This window comes from Diadema setosum, chromosome 21, assembly GCF_964275005.1.
Source record: "Diadema setosum chromosome 21, eeDiaSeto1, whole genome shotgun sequence".
Classification (NCBI taxonomy): Eukaryota; Metazoa; Echinodermata; class Echinoidea; order Diadematoida; family Diadematidae; genus Diadema; species Diadema setosum.
Window position 1 is genome coordinate 5,063,019 of NC_092705.1, and position 16,172 is coordinate 5,079,190.

Sequence of the window (16,172 nt, forward strand, 5' to 3'; positions counted from 1 at the left end):
CGACTGTTTTCTACAGGGTGTCTACTGTAGTGTAAAGCACTGGTTCTCGGCACCGCGCACACTACTGGCGAATCAGCCCACTCAATTTAGTCCCAGTGTTTCAACGGAGCTCTGCGGATATTTCCTGCCGGGAGCACCGGGGACAATTCCTCTAGTGGTTCCTGCAAAGTTCGCAAACCTTTCCAGCTCCTGCGAAGGGTGTTACTCTCCTCTATTATCCAAATAAGAGGTATCCAAAATCAAAGGCCCTCAAGATATCCGTAAAGGGCACTGGGATATTGTCTGAGAGGTGGCAAACTGAGTAGAAGATGACCTTAATCCCACACAAAATCGATTATTCACTTGTTCCTGTGCACTGGACTTACGGGGGATCGCCCGACAGTAACAATATGGCGACCTTGTAACGGTAAGTCACGTGACGAGTGACCTGCTACTTCCATGCGAAGTGCTACACATCTCAAAATATACGACTATGTCTTAATTTCTTCAAACTGTGCTCAGAACAGGTATGATATTTGTATCCTTTCATTACATTGAGATTTGTTTCCAAGCTTTCTCAATTTTACAGAAAATTAATTCGTAATTGTGGGCCAAATGAATCGCAAAGCAACGCAGCCGTGTGGAGTGTGTAAACAGTCCCACGTATTAGAATCTGTGTTACTTGCTTATCAGGCGCCCATCCATCATGACCCATGCATCATCATGGCCATGCATGCATGCTGGCCGATATATGGCTACTGTAGTAACCCCGGGCGGGCGCTTGGGAGGCCTTGTACACAGTTTAAATACTGTGGGGGCCCATCTTCTTCTTCGTCTTCTTCTGTTTATTCTGCATCCTTCAGTCCTGAAGATTACTGCAGATGACTTTTGTGTGTGTGTGCATAATATTAAATGCCCTAATGGGCATTCCTACGCACGCTACGTTTAAATATCTGGATGAAGTGTGCGTATTTTACATGGTGCAAGTAAAAAAACCTATTCCCACACTCTAGTTTACATCCTCCACTAGGTGGCAACAGAATGCTTCCACCGTGGGGAGAAGTACCGCCTCTTGCGATAGGCTGTTCCATTGCCATGGCATTACATGCGTGGTCATAGATGAGAACTCTTGACATTGAGATTTAAAAAAAAAAAAAGATATCAATTCAATAAGGTGCTTTTAAAAAGCCAGTTGATGAAAGAAATGACCACCTGATGACCGATAGGTACCGGTAGATCTATATAAACTTACTTCATTGTTTACTTCATCCATCCTTGAAGCAAGGGGGTGCATCCCTCTCTGATTTGACCAAATTAAAAGATCGGTCCGTATACATCCTTGACCCACTTGTCGTCTTCGGGGATATGTTCCATGGAGACAACATCAGGGCTGCCAACACTGGAAACTAGTTGAGAGTGAGACTCCCATAGGTCAATGCTATAATTTGGGAGTCAAAATGAATGAGATCAATAGAAATGCATTCAAATGAAATAAAGTTTTAGAGTGAGAAAGGACCAAAATGTGTGAGTCTCACGCTCAATGCGTGAGAGTTGGCAGCCCTGCAACATCTGCATACTTGCCAACTCTACCGCATTTGGCGGTAGACTACCGCTTTTGAAAGATTTCATTAGCATTCAAGCTAGCGCTGCTCGCATAGGCATCCTGGATTCTACCGCTTTCTCAAATGAAAATGTTGGCAAGTATGCATCTGGCTTCATGGAATCTCCTTATACGGAGGAGAGCCATAAAAGAAAAAAAATGATTTAAAAGACTCCTCCAGCTACAGACAGACAAATTTTCCTGTCTGCAAGTAACGCAATCCACCCATGTATAATTCGACCACAACACTATCCAAAATTTGACCACCTGCTACATGTAAAGATGAATTATGTAGAAACCTATAACCTTTTGCTCATGGTCAAACCTTGGCATGGGAGGTCAAACCTTGGTGCCAGTGCTACAAGGCAGCATCCTGAAACTTCCTAGGAAGGGTACTCACTTGGTAGATACCGGTACCCTCCAAAAGACTCTAGAAGAGGTGCTTAGACTGGAGGTGACTGCTGGTGTGGCAGTCGCAGTCTAATGTAGACCTTACTGCAATCAGCCCGAATGCTTCACGTTGGGGCTCCCATAGTGTCAGCAGTGGAACGCCCTGGGGTTAATGTAGGCAGAAAGATCAGTCTATTTCTTGTCAGGGATATGGCTTCAAGGAGAACCATCAAAGTAAAAAACAAAACAAAAAATGTTGACATAAAACTGTGACGAACAGACAGATTTTTCTGTGTAGGTCTAATGATACTCTTAAAACTCTAGAATATGATGTTAGCTTTGTACAGGCAGAGCAATACCAGTGCTTACCAGGTATCTAGTTTAGCTGGTTAAAATATGCCAGATCCTGACAGTTTGTGGAGAGAATGACATCGTGAATGGATCAATGGTAGCTTAGCTTTCTGGTTGCTGTGCTTCAGAACATGGTTGTTTGCCTATATGTACATGGCAGGTGTGATGATTGGAGAAAAGGAGATGTCGACCAGTTTCTGTTTTGATTTATTTTTCAGGTAGAAGGTGCATTGTGTCAGAAGTATAAACCCCATGCTTAGCACCCATGAGGCTATTGTTTGAGGCAAGGCATTTAGAGATGTGGCATTGCCAAAGAGATTTTTCTCCTCCCCACCACTAGAGGGCGGACTCTACAATGGAGTCAGTGATTTCATGGGGGCCGCCATAGCTCACTTAACAATGGCGGACTTTGCGTACTATGTATACATTTCTACAGCGCGTATTTCGCGAACTTCTGAACTTTTACGCGAGTACGCACTTGATTTTGGCTGCTCCTCGGTTGCTCCTTTGCTAGCGTGTTAGCACGAGGGGTGAGCCTACCGTTGTACCGCCTCGTTGTCATCCAATGCTCCCCTTGCGCTCACAAAACAATAGTACAGGGCGTATGAAGACTCCGCACTCTAGCAGTCACTGGGGAAAATCTCTTTGGGCATTGCACAATAGATATATGCTCCATGCCCTGGCAACAGATGCATATGAGGGAGATAGGCCTATAGTTGGAGGGGTCAGACTTGGAACCAGACTTGTGGATCAGGGGAACCAAGGCCTGCTTCCATTTGTCAGGAACAGTTCCCTTGTCATAGCTCCATTGGTACAGGAAAGCTAGTGCTTGAGCTTTCTCATGAGAATGCACATCTTCAGTAATTGAGATTTACCATAGCCCAAAGCCGGCGTTTTCCTTCACCAGTGCACCAAGGAGCATTGGTTGGCATTGCTCAGATGCCTTAACCATCCACGGGCTATTAAAGGATTTGACTTCTTTATACCAGGTGGCAGGTCAAAATCTCAGTCCAGATTTCATGATGGGCAAACTAGTAGCAGAGACCAGCATTTTTTATGACTGTTTGTTTTGGTTTTGTTTTTGTTATAAACATGATGCAATACACATATTTCTTTTCTTTCACAAGAGCAACTTTTCTTTTCTAGCCCTTCATGTCATACCCCAAAAATATGAAATGCCCTGGTACACTATAAGATGACTTTAGATGTTCATATTACTATCACTTTTCAAATTAATAAGTTTCCCCAATGCACTGTTGACAGTGGCTTCTGAGATATGGCTTTTCTCATTTTGCTAGATTTGAAACATGTATGGTTAACCCAGTTCATTGTTCTAAGCATCATGTAGGAAGGAAATCGGTCTGTTGTTACCAGGTACTTTCTTTACAAATGTCAGAATGAATGTCAGTAATTGACTTTGTGTAGCTGGGGAGAATTAGCACATGAAATTCTTCCCAAAATTGTCTATTTTTATAAGGGAAACAATGTTCTAGTAATGATACCTGTTACACAAGTCCAGTTGATGTAGCTGAATGCAGACACTTAGTTTCATTCACCTGTTATTTTTGTTTTTGTTGTTGCTGTTTATTTGTTTGTTTTTGTTTGATATGATATGATATGATATGATATGATATGATATGATATGATATGATATGATATGATATGATATGATATGATTGATTGATTGATTGATTGATTGATTGATTGATTGACTGATTGATTATTTTCCTTCCCTATTCTTTTCAGATTTCAGCCATGGCCAAGTCATCTTTCAAAGAAGTTCTCATGATGGACAAGGATAGTGCCCTGATGGAAAAGGGAAGAGCTATTCAAGCTCTTGAGCCGCAGAAAGCGTAAGTCCAAAGCCTGAGTGACTACCCGGTACTCAAGTAATTTTGTGGGTTTTTTTTTTTTAAGACATCATCCCAATACAGGAGAAGGAAATCAAACAAGCAAAGCGATTATATATGTGATGTTATAACTATTTATGGCAAGTGTTGCAGATATTGACAAAGGGCTTCACACTGCAAATTGGTTCTCATGTAGAGAGTTAAAGATGGGTTCACGATATTTTTGCTGCTTGTGATCGTTGAAAGTCAATGATTGACTCTGTATAGCCGGGGAGAATCAGTAAGTTTTTGGGTGTTTAACACGGTGACTAATATAGCAATTATAAATGTTTGGCCTGTTCAGAAGCAAAGGCAGATCTCCCAACTATTCTCAATTTAGAGGAAAGAATCTGAATTTTGACCATTCCCAGGTCTTTCTTCAGTTGGAATTTCCTATTTTTCTTGATAATTTTACTATGCACTCCTGTGGGAACTGTTCTTTCTTTCGTTCTTTTGAGCCAAATCATCCCTGTTTTTTTCAGTCGATAAGGTTGGGAGGTCTGCAAAGGCCATGATATTGGTGTAGATATTTTGTACAGTGTTCTTCTAGTCGCCAGCCAACGATTGATATGTTTGAATATTCGTTGTATTATTTCAGCTGGCCATTTAAGACTGGAAACCTCATTGTGGCATTCAACTCAGGCCTGGTGGGGTTGGTCTCGAACTCTTTCTTCCGCCGGATGCTGATGGTCAGGCACGGACTGGTCCTGTCCAGTCTGCCCATGGCGGCCATCCCTGGCATCACGGTGACCCTCATGTTCCCCACCTTCATCACCACGCCCATCCTGCTGGGGGACATCAACTGCCCCCTATGTGCCTCCCTACGAGCAGGGCTCATGGGACTTACTATCGGTAGGCTAGTGTTAACTCCTGTATTGCTATTAGCCACTCAGTTCTAGACAACAATGTTTATAGCATATTGATATGCTGATCATGAAGGAGTTAATTCTCTTCATAATTACAATGACCATATGAAAGCTGCACTGATAGTTGTTTGTAGTGGCTCATCCTTTTCAAAGCTTTTAACTCTATGTGCCACGTTTGCACGTCTGACTCAGTCGACGGCGTATCAACTTCACATATTCTGCTCAAACCCACAAATCCGGCAAAACCGATCATTAAATCGCCAAATGCCACAGTACAATCAATGCTTTCCTCGCGCATTCATTAGTCTCACATATAGCTTGCATTTTATGTGCTGATTGACTATCAAACGGTATCCCTAATAGATGACTTGTATGTAAATTCTAAGTTTCTGTCACTGTTTTGTGTGCAAAAATCATGCCTTTACAGTAATGTAGCTACTGGTCATTTTAAAGGAAAACAATCATTGATTTCTAATACGATTTTCATCAAAGCATAGCTTGGCATTTTCTCTACAACTTTACTCACTACATGTCCAGCTTAACAGAAATCTATAAAAGTTACATACAATGTAGATTTGAAAACCAGAATGTTTTCTCAAAGCATGACTACGTTGGTGTCCTAGAATAATGTGGCACACAGAGGGTTTCCACCATGGCATGTAAGAGTTAAATGCTGTATCACCAATGCTGCTCACAAGAATGTTGCTGGTAGTTACTGAGGACCTTATGATCTTTGACACAAAAGGAGGAGCCTTCCTGGGGAGCCTTTAGAGGAGATATTGGAATGCTTTCAAGGCTCCCCAATGCGTCACTTGCTTCTTTCATGAATTTTACCAGGTATGCTGCTGGATGCATAAGGGTTGTTGGGGTGTTTCCTGGCTGCTTGTCCATTTGTTATCATTTACCTTACTGCTGCATTTCAGAGCATCTTGAGGTTAAAGGGACTGTACAATACTGGTTGAGGTGGGGATTCATGTTTTGAACATTCTTAAGTGAGATAATGATAAACCTCTTATGAAATATGAAAGAGCATGTAATTTTAAGAAGGATTCAACGTTTGTTTGATGAAAATTGGTTTCCAAATGGCTGAGATATCCAAAAAAGTGATAATAATAAAAGGCGACAGGCCACAACTTTAGTATGATCTCTTTGTTTCACCTTGTTTTTGGATATCTCAGCCATTTCAAAACCAATTTTCATCAAATAAACTTTTGATACCCCTTAGAATGGCATGCTCTTGGACATCTCATAGAGTGGTTTCTGAATATCTCGCAAAACGTTAAAAGCTAAATCCTCACCTCGACCAGAACTGTACACACCCTTTAAAGGGACTGTACAGTACTGGTTGAGGTGGGGATTCATGTTTTGAACATTCCTAAGTGAGATAATGAAAAGCCTCTTATGAAATATGAAAGAGCATGTCATTTTAAGAAGGATTCAACGTTTATTTGATGAAAATTGGTTTTCAAATGGCTGAGATATCCAAAAAAGTGCTAATAATAAAAGGCGACATGCCACAACTATATTAGGATCTCTTTGTTTCACCTTGTTTTTGGATATCGCAGCCATTTCAAAACCGATTTTCATCGAGTAAACTTTTGATACCCCTTAGAACTGCATGCTCTTTGACATCTCATAGAGTGGTTTCTGAATATCTCGCAAAACGTTAAAAGCTAAATCCTCACCTCGACCAGAACTGTACACACCCTTTAACTAGTGCAATTTGAAGTGTTCATGTCTGATTGCATGAAACTTTCTTAATTATATGTGAGTTTTTTTAAAATTGAGGTCAACTGATGCAGGTTAAAACTAGAGAAGCACTCTGAGAGCACAGACCTCTGCCAAGCATGCAGCTCATTTCCACCACTGATCTTGTTCTTCCATAGAGATCTCAGTGATTTCCACCCATACGTACTTATAACATTGTGTGCTGAAAGTTGCCCGATTTCCCAATATAGAAGCCTTTGTTACGTCATAAACCCTCAGCTGCACGGCGCGCCTCGCCCTAGCAGAAAGTAGAGCACACACTTTAGTGCGCGCATGCAAACCTCAAATATGCGCAGCCTGAACCCCCAAGTTCATTGACCCTACCTGCCAAAATATCAAAAATCCTTCATAAATTCCCCCAAAATTCTCGGATCAATACCAAAATTTATTGCTGTTACTTGTATCATTCTAAACCTTTCTTGCAAGTTTCATCCAAATCCATTAACTACTTTTTGAGTTAATTTGCAAACGGACAAACTAACAAACAAACAAACCAACGGTAACGAAAATATAACCTCCTCCCTTGGTGGAGGTAATAAGTATTCTGGACACAATTTTTTTAAATATTGATTCAGCAAGTAATTTGTGAAATTCAGTCATATTCAATATACGAAGAAACCGTAGAATTAATCACTTTGTGACTGAAATTCAGTTACAATCATGACAGTTTCGTGTGCAACATCAAAGATCACAGAACTTCAAGATTGGATCTAACTACTGTATGTGACATCTGATTTTCTAATTCATAGTTTTTTCTTCTCTTTGTGTGCACTAGGCGCAGCATATCCCTTCCTCATGGCTGCCCCGCTGAATGCCTCCCTGGCTGTGCGGGCCAAGACAATGGAAATCCCGCAGCTGACGAAGAACACCTCATTCCAGACGGTGATGGACTTCTGGATGAGAAAGATGCGGTACTTCAAGGGCCAGTTCATCACCATGGCGATCTTCCAGATGATCTCCTTTGCATACGTAGCCGATCGACAGTTCCAGATCGCCCGAACGGAGCTGAACATGCGACATCCGAGCGGGTCGACGTAGGGAGGCTGCCCAGTCACAATTGGTCCGATGGCAGTTGCAATGAGCCCTCCAGCACTGGCAAGGGATGATCTGTGGACGATGTGAACAGCCCCAATCACCCTCGAGGTGCCATACGATGCTAATCGTTGACAATAGTGAGCATACAACTGTATGTGCCTCGTGAAATGTTGTAGAGAGGATATGATGGTCTCAGCAGTCTTGCCGAACATGGCCAGTGTTGGCTGGTATTTTCTTTTTTATCAAGTCAGATGAGGGTTTTTCATGGCAGCATATGGAACGTGTCTTTTCAACCAAAATTGGTCTTTAATCACTCATCAAAGCATGGACTGTCGTCATTAGGCTGATTTCAGACTGTGTGCCAGTGGATACCAAGTACATACTCTGGTGGCATACTTCAGGAATTGGTCGAGAAACGTTACATAGAATGAATTGTAACACAGCTTTCAGGCAGTAGAAAAGTAGTTACTTGACAAATGTTTGTGTCAGTACTGTTTGTTTTTTTTCCTGACCCACAAGTTGATTGTATTGGATCAGCAGCAGAAACAGTGCACCAAAACATTCTTTAACGGAAGCTAATCTTGAGCCACCTTCCCTCCCATTCAACTATTGGTTAAAACAAATATCATTGTGTGTGCAATGACCATGAGTTTTCCAAAATTGAAGAGCATGTGAAAAGGTGATAAAAGTCACAAGTATTGCTATGGTGCTCTTCTTGAAAATGAGGGACTTTTGGCATACCTGGTAGACAACAACATACGTGAATGAAACCCTTCAGTAGAGGCTTGAAAAAAGGAGTGCACATCTCTTAAGCTACAAATGATCATGTGATCAGAGAAAGTCACTCAGTAAGCTTTTCTTTTTTTCCCCCCTTTTTTTTTGCATGGTAGAAGACGTTCTTGTTTCGCTGGGTACTTGTGTTTTCATATGTGTACTCACATTCGTGTTTGGGAACCTCAAATGTGTCGAGGAAGAGGGGTGGCGATGCGATCGTGTTGATAAAAATCCCGATAAGTCATCCGTACTGAACGTATTTGTTATTGTATTCGCTCTTTCCGATTGTCATCAGTGTGGTTGCAGATTCAACAAATTGAAGTGCATAAACTTAACTTCCTGTGGAAGTGGATCAAACATGTCAACTCACATCTTTGTTATTTTGCTTTCATATGATGCGGTGATCGTGGACTAGTTAATATTTACCGTACTATACTGTATGTGCTGCCATTTGAAGCTCTTCACTGCCTTGGCATTGGTGAGCTGTTTGAAGTGCTCCCTCAATCATCGTAATCAACTGCGAAATTCATTTTACCCGGCCGAGCACAAACAAAATTATCAGCACAAAAATTTCCACCTTTTCAGTATCAGTATGGGAGTCTTGCATGTGAGTGAGTGCACAATTTAGAAGAAATCTTGCTGTGTGCATGTGTGTGTCAATGAAGAGCATGTCTGCTTTACTCTTTTGAATGTGGATGTGTTTGTGTGTGTTGGCATAGATTAGAAATCAAAGTAGACAGTTGTGTTGGCATGGTACATGGCACAGGTGTCAAGTCATAGCAGCCGCAAAATGCCATGAAATGTTCAAAGTGGCATCGAAAAATAGAGTACAAGCAAACATATTGACCGATTCTGTGACGCGCTATGTGTATTTTTGGCATGGGCGCAGCCATAGTGGGTGTATCAGCCGACCCCCCCTCCGCACTCCCCCACCCCTCTCCCTACATTAGCACGCGCGCAGAATGAAAAACTGCTTTAGCCAATAGGCGTCTCGTACTGAGTGCGCGAATGCTTGCTTAGTGCGCGAACCTTTGTTACAAGTGCGTGTAAACATGTTGCCCCGGGGTGGGGGAGAGCAGGGGGGGTCGGCTGATACACCCACTATGGCTGCGCCCTGTGCCGTAAAGTGTCTGCTGCCCTCAACGAACCCGAATCGGTCAATAGATGAGGGTAAATTACCATCGACCCTTGAACCCCCCCCCCCCCCCCACACACACACACACACACACACACACACACGTTCTGCAGCCCCATTACATGCCAGAATTGCTAAACAATGCAGACTGAAAAAAAAACAAAAAAAAATCTTCGAACCTCTCACAGCAGATTGTCATTTCAGCAAACCTTGGGTGTTCCATAGGCAGATTATTAAAAACTTGCGACTGTAATAACCATTGTCAGAAAGCATTTCACACAGCAGAGAGATAGGGTACTGTTAATAATAGCAAAAACAAAAATGAACTGCACTGTGTAGAAATTTCTTGAGGTTTCCAAAAACTGTCTTCATTCCATGTCATCTCTTTACAATATTGTATGAAGGCAGTACATACACGTAATATATACAGAGTTTGACCTCACTAGGTTTCATTGCTAAGAAGTGCTCTAATTAGAAGGTGAAATGTGTCCCATACATTCACTGTGTGAAGGAAAGATTGTCTTATATCTCCCAGTTAAAATAAGTGTGTGAATGGGTGTAAAATGTAATACCAGTAAGTTGCTGCACACAATTTTGCAGTTAAAACCATCATTAAATGGTACTACACGTACTAGTGGAGATTTGGGAGGTATCAGCTACTTCAAAAATATGGATTCTTCATAAATGCTCTCAAAAAAAAATCACACTGCTTGCACATTACGTACACAGAAATATCTTTGTGCCACAATAACTCTTTCATCCTTCTTTTGCATATCGGTGCTGAATGTCACGACTGCATTAATAACAGCAACATTCCATCGTTTATACAGGGTATGGCATACTTTATGAACAAACCAAAGTCAAGCCATAAAAGATCATTCCTAACAGTATATTTATGTATTCATATATTTATTCATTCATTCATACATCTATTTATAGTCATTATGGGGGGGGGGGGGAAATAAAGGTACAAGCTGCTGTATGACTCTCACTCCGTAAATTCCAAATGGGTGAACTCTTTCACTTGCTTTCAGGTTGTTGAGTCTTACTGTGACTTCACTTTGTATCACATGACCTTTCATTTCTATCTCTCGTTTATCTGCCGATTGTTCGACAGATATCATTTCTCACTAAGTATCAGCTTACAGTAGGAAGTTGTTTCTGCAAAGCACACATATACACATGTTGTGAAGGGAATGGAGCAGTCTTACAAATTTGTAAAGTGTCATCTTACTAACAAGGAAACATGCCGTGCATTCCACATTCTTGTATGCAATTTTTTTTTTTTTTTTTTTTGCAGCCATGGTCAAATATGGTTAGCCTAATCAAAGTGCACATTTTTACAGACAGGACTAGCATTTTTTTGTTATACCTGAAAGTGTGATGCCTTGCACAGCATTATACTTTAAGAACAATCCTGGAAGCATAGTTCTTGTTCTGGGTAAGCAGATGAATATTGACTGTAAAATTCACATTTTATTCCACTTTTTGCATTTGTAAATAGATATTGATATGTACATTCAAAATAGCATTCAATTTTGAAATGTAAGCAATGGCAGAACAAATGAATGCATAAACGACAACCTTTCAAAATTGATGCTCCATCTAGACGACATTGTTGTGAGACATAAACTTATATTTTTGAAATGTACTAATCATAAGCCTACTTGGCTTCAAGTAGTCACATCACAGATGACTGAATAGAAATCAGTATCACAATAAAACAGTATTATACACATCTTTAGTATGACTACTGTAGTGGCTGGCTGTTGCATTCTGTTTTAACTGGGGCATGACCATCAAATTGTAAACTTTGCACACATTATTATTGAATAAACAATAAAGTACAAAGTGGTGACTGTAAAGAAATTTACCTCTGTCCCCATTAGAAAGAATTTTACATACACACACACATATACTTCATTAAGATAAGGATATATTCTCATATAAACTAATAAAGTTTTATAGCATACCTTAGCTATCAAGTTTCATTTGTAAGGAGGTATCACATTGCATGGCGTTGAAACATCATGGGAGCAAATACAGAGAATTGCTAACTTTTCCAAAAATATCTCCTATTTCATGGTGCTGCAACCTTCATTTGAACTGATATCACAACCTTTGACAGCTCAGGTTTCAGGCATAAAAAGAATGACTAAATAGGAAGTGTTTGAATCTTTGTGTCTACTTGACAGAAGTCAGCAGTTCAGAGTGTAGTAAACATTTCAACCATCGTAACTTTACACGGGGCAGAAAAAAAAAAGAATAAATATTCAGCATATATCAATATATTATTGTGCGAGGAGATGAGGAGATGATTTTTGTTAAGTGTTTAAAAGGTTTGAGTTTGTCCTCTTTAATGCGGATTAATATCATGCAGCGTTGGCATGCTATGCTTACTGTGTTCGTATTGTGTGCTTGCTCTGAGTACTAGCATATCGTGGAGCGGCCTTAGCACTTAGCAAACATTGCGCTCATACAATCAAAAATTTTACTCTGAGGCCACCTAAAAGCATGTCCTCTTTTCAACTCCTGAATAAATATTTTCGTGCATGACATTAGTTGAGAAGCAGAAGGCATAACACACCAGAAGATCTAGTTCAAAATTAATGAACACCATTCTGATCCTCAACAGAACTTTCTCACACACTAAAAAAAAAAAAAAAGAAGATCTACAGTTCCTCATGTGTTTCTCTGCTCGTTTTGTGGTAGGTCTGGTTGCCTGATACGTGATTCCATGTCAGGATTCTTGGCAAACTCCTGAAGGAGAGTCATCACCTCAGTGTCAAACTCTTCGGGGGTTGGCTTGTGGCCTGGAGAGAGAGAGAGAGAGAGAGAAAACAAAACATAGAGAGATGACGACTTGACATGATGATGACGATGATGATGACGACGATGATGACGACGATGATGATGACGATGATGATCATGATGATGATCATGATGATGATGACGATGATGATTGATAATGATAATGACTATGGCGATAAAGTTTATCATCATTACTACTGACTTTGTGATACTGATGATTGTGATTGTGATGCGGGTGGTAATGATGACATGATCATGATGTCATTCCCATCATGAAGGTTTTGACAATGAATATGATAATGGTGGTCGTGATGATGATGATGATGATGAAGATGGTGGTACTGATGATGATGATAATGACAATAATGAAAGAGGAATGATGATTGTGGTAACAGTAGTGATGACAGAGCTGATGAAAATAATGTCAATGAAAATGTTGATGGTGATTTGCACAAGGAGCAGTATTTTTTCATTAAAACTGAAAACATCAACAGAATGTTAAGTGCCTCATACAAATTGAGAGCATTTTGGCCTGTATCCTTCAGTTAAGAACAAGAAAAAAAAAACCCTGCTGTGAATGGTTTATCCATGGCTTAAACATACAGAAAGAACATCCGATGAGTGCGAAAGATATTTAGCAATGATGTCAATAAGATAGGGTTGATATGGAATATACTCACCAATGACCCAATAAAAGAGCTCCCAGTCATTGTCAGGTTTGTTGATCAGGTAATCATATTGGTTAAGCTGTGTCTCATTGAATCCCTCCAAATACCGGCCGGCAAAGGTACTATAGAATACAAAGCAGACATGGAAAATGTGCAAATTAGTTCTAGTACATGAAAGGATTACAACTTTTTTTATTTTTATTTTTGCAATTACTCATATATGTGACCCTGCACCACAAAACCAACAAAAAGTCATGGATTTTCAGTTAAGGGCAGATTCTGAAAGAGCAGACTGTAAGCTTTAAAATTATGTATAACTCAATTCAAATGGACTCCCCTAACCTACCTAAATACTGGAAAGAAAGCACACACTCTGGAAAAGTGTGAATTGAGAAAAGAGGCTCTGAAGTACATGGTCTATTCAAGTGCTTGATCTTTACCATGCCGTGCTAGCTGTGCCATGAAAGGAACAAAACACAGGATGTAAACCACCTTAGCAACAACAATGAAGGGATTATCAGATTAAGCTGAAATTAAGCATGTTTTATTAACACATTCTGCCCATGATTAATGCTAACTTTCAAAGCAGTAGCGTCAGCCTTTCAAAAATTATTAGATTTGAAAGTGAAGAGTGCGCAAAGGATTTCAAGACACAAAAAGTGGCCTCTAAGTCATACCTGATCATTCTACTCTTCCCCAAAAAAGGGTTGTAGAAAAACTGCTAAAAACACACTTTCCCATTCATGTTAAGATACCAAACTGAAGAATAATGTAGAAGAAGGACAGCTCTTTCAGAAAATATGAAAAACTCAAGATTGCCTTAATTGAACCATTTCACCTTTTTTGAGTCCTCACTCAAAATCAAGGGGTACAACTTTTTGTTTGTTTTGTGGTGTACAATCACATATCGATGTAAGACTGTACAGTTCTTTTAACAGATATGGAAATAAACACACTATGGACAATACCCTTTCAAAAGGTAGAAGTTTTATCAAAATAGAACCAAACCAAAAGGTATGGAATTTCAAAGATGTTCATGTCATCATGAGACAGTGCTATTACAGCCCACATAAATACAGATTTCATGATTAGCCCAACAACTTCATGTAAATGTGCATACTTTACAAAAAGAGAACAAAGGAATGAGAGGCTGTCATCTTTCATGCATCCCTGCCAGCCTGCTCTCAACTCTTTCGCGTGCAACAACTGACCTCAGAATAATCCCGTTCTCCAGCATGCCTCGTTTGCGGCTCTGATACAGGAGTCGGGCCCTCTTGAGGTCAAGGGACTCATTTTCTGGCTGCTTCCATTCAGGAATAGGTGGTTCACCCATCGGTGGTTGGGTTGAGAGCAGACGTGGACTACATCTCAAGACCTGACATGTATATAAATAGACAAAATTCAAGAGTATGAATATTGAATGATATTGCAAGATGATTTCAAACCATAGAACACATTTTATTAAGATTAAAATCTATTGCACATTGTTTTTCATGTAAATATGGTTACTTATCAGGGGAAATTCATGATGTATGATTTTGGGGGGTTAACCAGCTGGGAATGGTGATGCATATCAACATCAATATATCATATTAATTATCACATCACAGATTTGAAAAGGTAGTACTTATACACATTGTACAGTAGTACAAGTGCAGGTAGGTGTAGACTACAGCTGTTCATGTATCTTGGGTTTGACAATTTTGCATTTTGTGACAGACATTTTTTCTGTTGCAAAGTCAAACTACATTGTACTGTTAAAGTGGATATTTTCGCGCGAGTAATTTTTTGCACTCGACCAAGTAAGATGGATTTAGCAGTTTTTAATTCCACAGAATCAAGACATTACATAGTGGTACATATAGGGAGCAAAAATATTTGCATGCTTTTATTTTCGCGTTAGTTTCAGGGTGTGCAAAATGCACAAAATTTTTTACACCCAAAAAAATGCCCACTTCTAACATTACACTCGCTTAGTTTTATCTTTTATCTGCAGCTCATTGAGCTGCTAGCTGTAAAAATCTGTTAAAAACAGACTCAATCTTTGTTCAGAGGACATATAGGGCCTAGACTATATGGATTAATCCAACCTGACCTAAATAGGAATCACAGAGCCAACAAACTACACTAGAAATATGAAGAATCTATAGATCTCCACACAACTCTCACACACAATTCATGAATCTGCTTACTGATTCTTGAATATAAAATAAAAGGAATAACAAATTTGCACTGAGTAAATTTAATTAAATTTAACAGTAAAATGAGGTGTAATTCCACGTTCCAAAATGTCATGTATCCCCTGCTTTAGATATAAGCGAGTAATCTCCGTGGTGTTTAGTTACATCAAGCAAATATATCGTATCAAACATACCTAGATGAAATGACTAATTTTAGTGAGAACAATCATCGCCATAGCTAGACACATCACAAGTCAATGGGTAAAATGTACCGACTGCCAGCTGCCCTGCCCCTGTATTTGTGCTGTAGCAGCTACACTTCAACCAGCGTATGGGACTGATACATCGGGCACCCACATATTGCAATAGCTATTTCACATCAACACGGTTTTATTTAGCTATATCTTTCGGAATCAAATGATGAATTGATTGCGGAAGAGTAAAACTAAATAGTAATTAATATAATATTTACCGTTTGATGCAACAAAAGTCGCCTGAAGTTTCCAGAGAAAGGCAGTAGCAGCCTATTTACGTAAGAAGCCATTTTGAAGTGCATGCTGGGTAATATCGAGAAACCGTAAATGTAGATTATAAGATGTAATATTTTGATTTAAATCTATATAAAAACATTAGATATTTTACAATTTATAATTTTTAAATCTATTATGATTTTTTTATGCTCAAAATTCTTCTTAAATTATTTTTTTTAGAAATAAATAAAGAAATT

The 16,172-nt window shown here is 39.7% G+C and overlaps 2 protein-coding genes across 3 annotated transcripts; one reads left to right on the plus strand and one right to left on the minus strand.

Moving 5' to 3' along the window:
- The first annotated feature begins 6 nt into the window (after positions 1–6).
- On the plus strand, positions 7–9,020 carry LOC140244668 (transmembrane protein 126A-like). Of its 2 annotated transcripts, none has more exons than XM_072324289.1 (4): positions 7–406; positions 4,067–4,173; positions 4,808–5,061; positions 7,618–9,020. In XM_072324289.1, exons 2-4 carry the CDS (start codon positions 4,076–4,078, stop codon positions 7,878–7,880), a joined length of 615 nt encoding a protein of 204 aa, XP_072180390.1. In that variant the 5' UTR covers positions 7–406; positions 4,067–4,075; the 3' UTR covers positions 7,881–9,020. The 2 variants fall into 2 exon arrangements, with proteins under 2 accessions (XP_072180390.1, XP_072180389.1); XM_072324288.1 differs by having other exon boundaries at positions 383–506.
- A 1,134-nt stretch (positions 9,021–10,154) lies between these two features.
- On the minus strand, positions 10,155–15,987 carry LOC140244209 (succinate dehydrogenase assembly factor 2, mitochondrial-like). Its single transcript, XM_072323842.1, has 4 exons — positions 15,918–15,987; positions 14,477–14,640; positions 13,278–13,387; positions 10,155–12,599 (listed from the first exon to the last, which is right to left on the minus strand). The coding sequence occupies exons 2-4, from the start codon at positions 14,596–14,598 to the stop codon at positions 12,469–12,471; spliced, it is 363 nt and encodes a 120-aa protein (XP_072179943.1). The 5' UTR covers positions 14,599–14,640; positions 15,918–15,987; the 3' UTR covers positions 10,155–12,468.
- Between the last annotated feature and the right edge of the window lie 185 nt (positions 15,988–16,172).

Coding starts and splice junctions, on each gene's coding strand:
- LOC140244209 (XM_072323842.1), bottom strand. CDS start 14,598: ATGGGTGAACCACCTATTCCTGAATGGAAGCAGCCAGAAAATGAGTCC. Junction 13,388..14,476: donor GAGAACGGGATTATTCTGAG/GTCAGTTGTTGC, acceptor TGTATTCTATAG/TACCTTTGCCGGCCGGTATT. Junction 12,600..13,277: donor GCTCTTTTATTGGGTCATTG/GTGAGTATATTC, acceptor CTCTCTCTCCAG/GCCACAAGCCAACCCCCGAA.
- LOC140244668 (XM_072324289.1), top strand. CDS start 4,076: ATGGCCAAGTCATCTTTCAAAGAAGTTCTCATGATGGACAAGGATAGT. Junction 4,174..4,807: donor GCTCTTGAGCCGCAGAAAGC/GTAAGTCCAAAG, acceptor GTATTATTTCAG/CTGGCCATTTAAGACTGGAA. Junction 5,062..7,617: donor GCTCATGGGACTTACTATCG/GTAGGCTAGTGT, acceptor TGTGTGCACTAG/GCGCAGCATATCCCTTCCTC.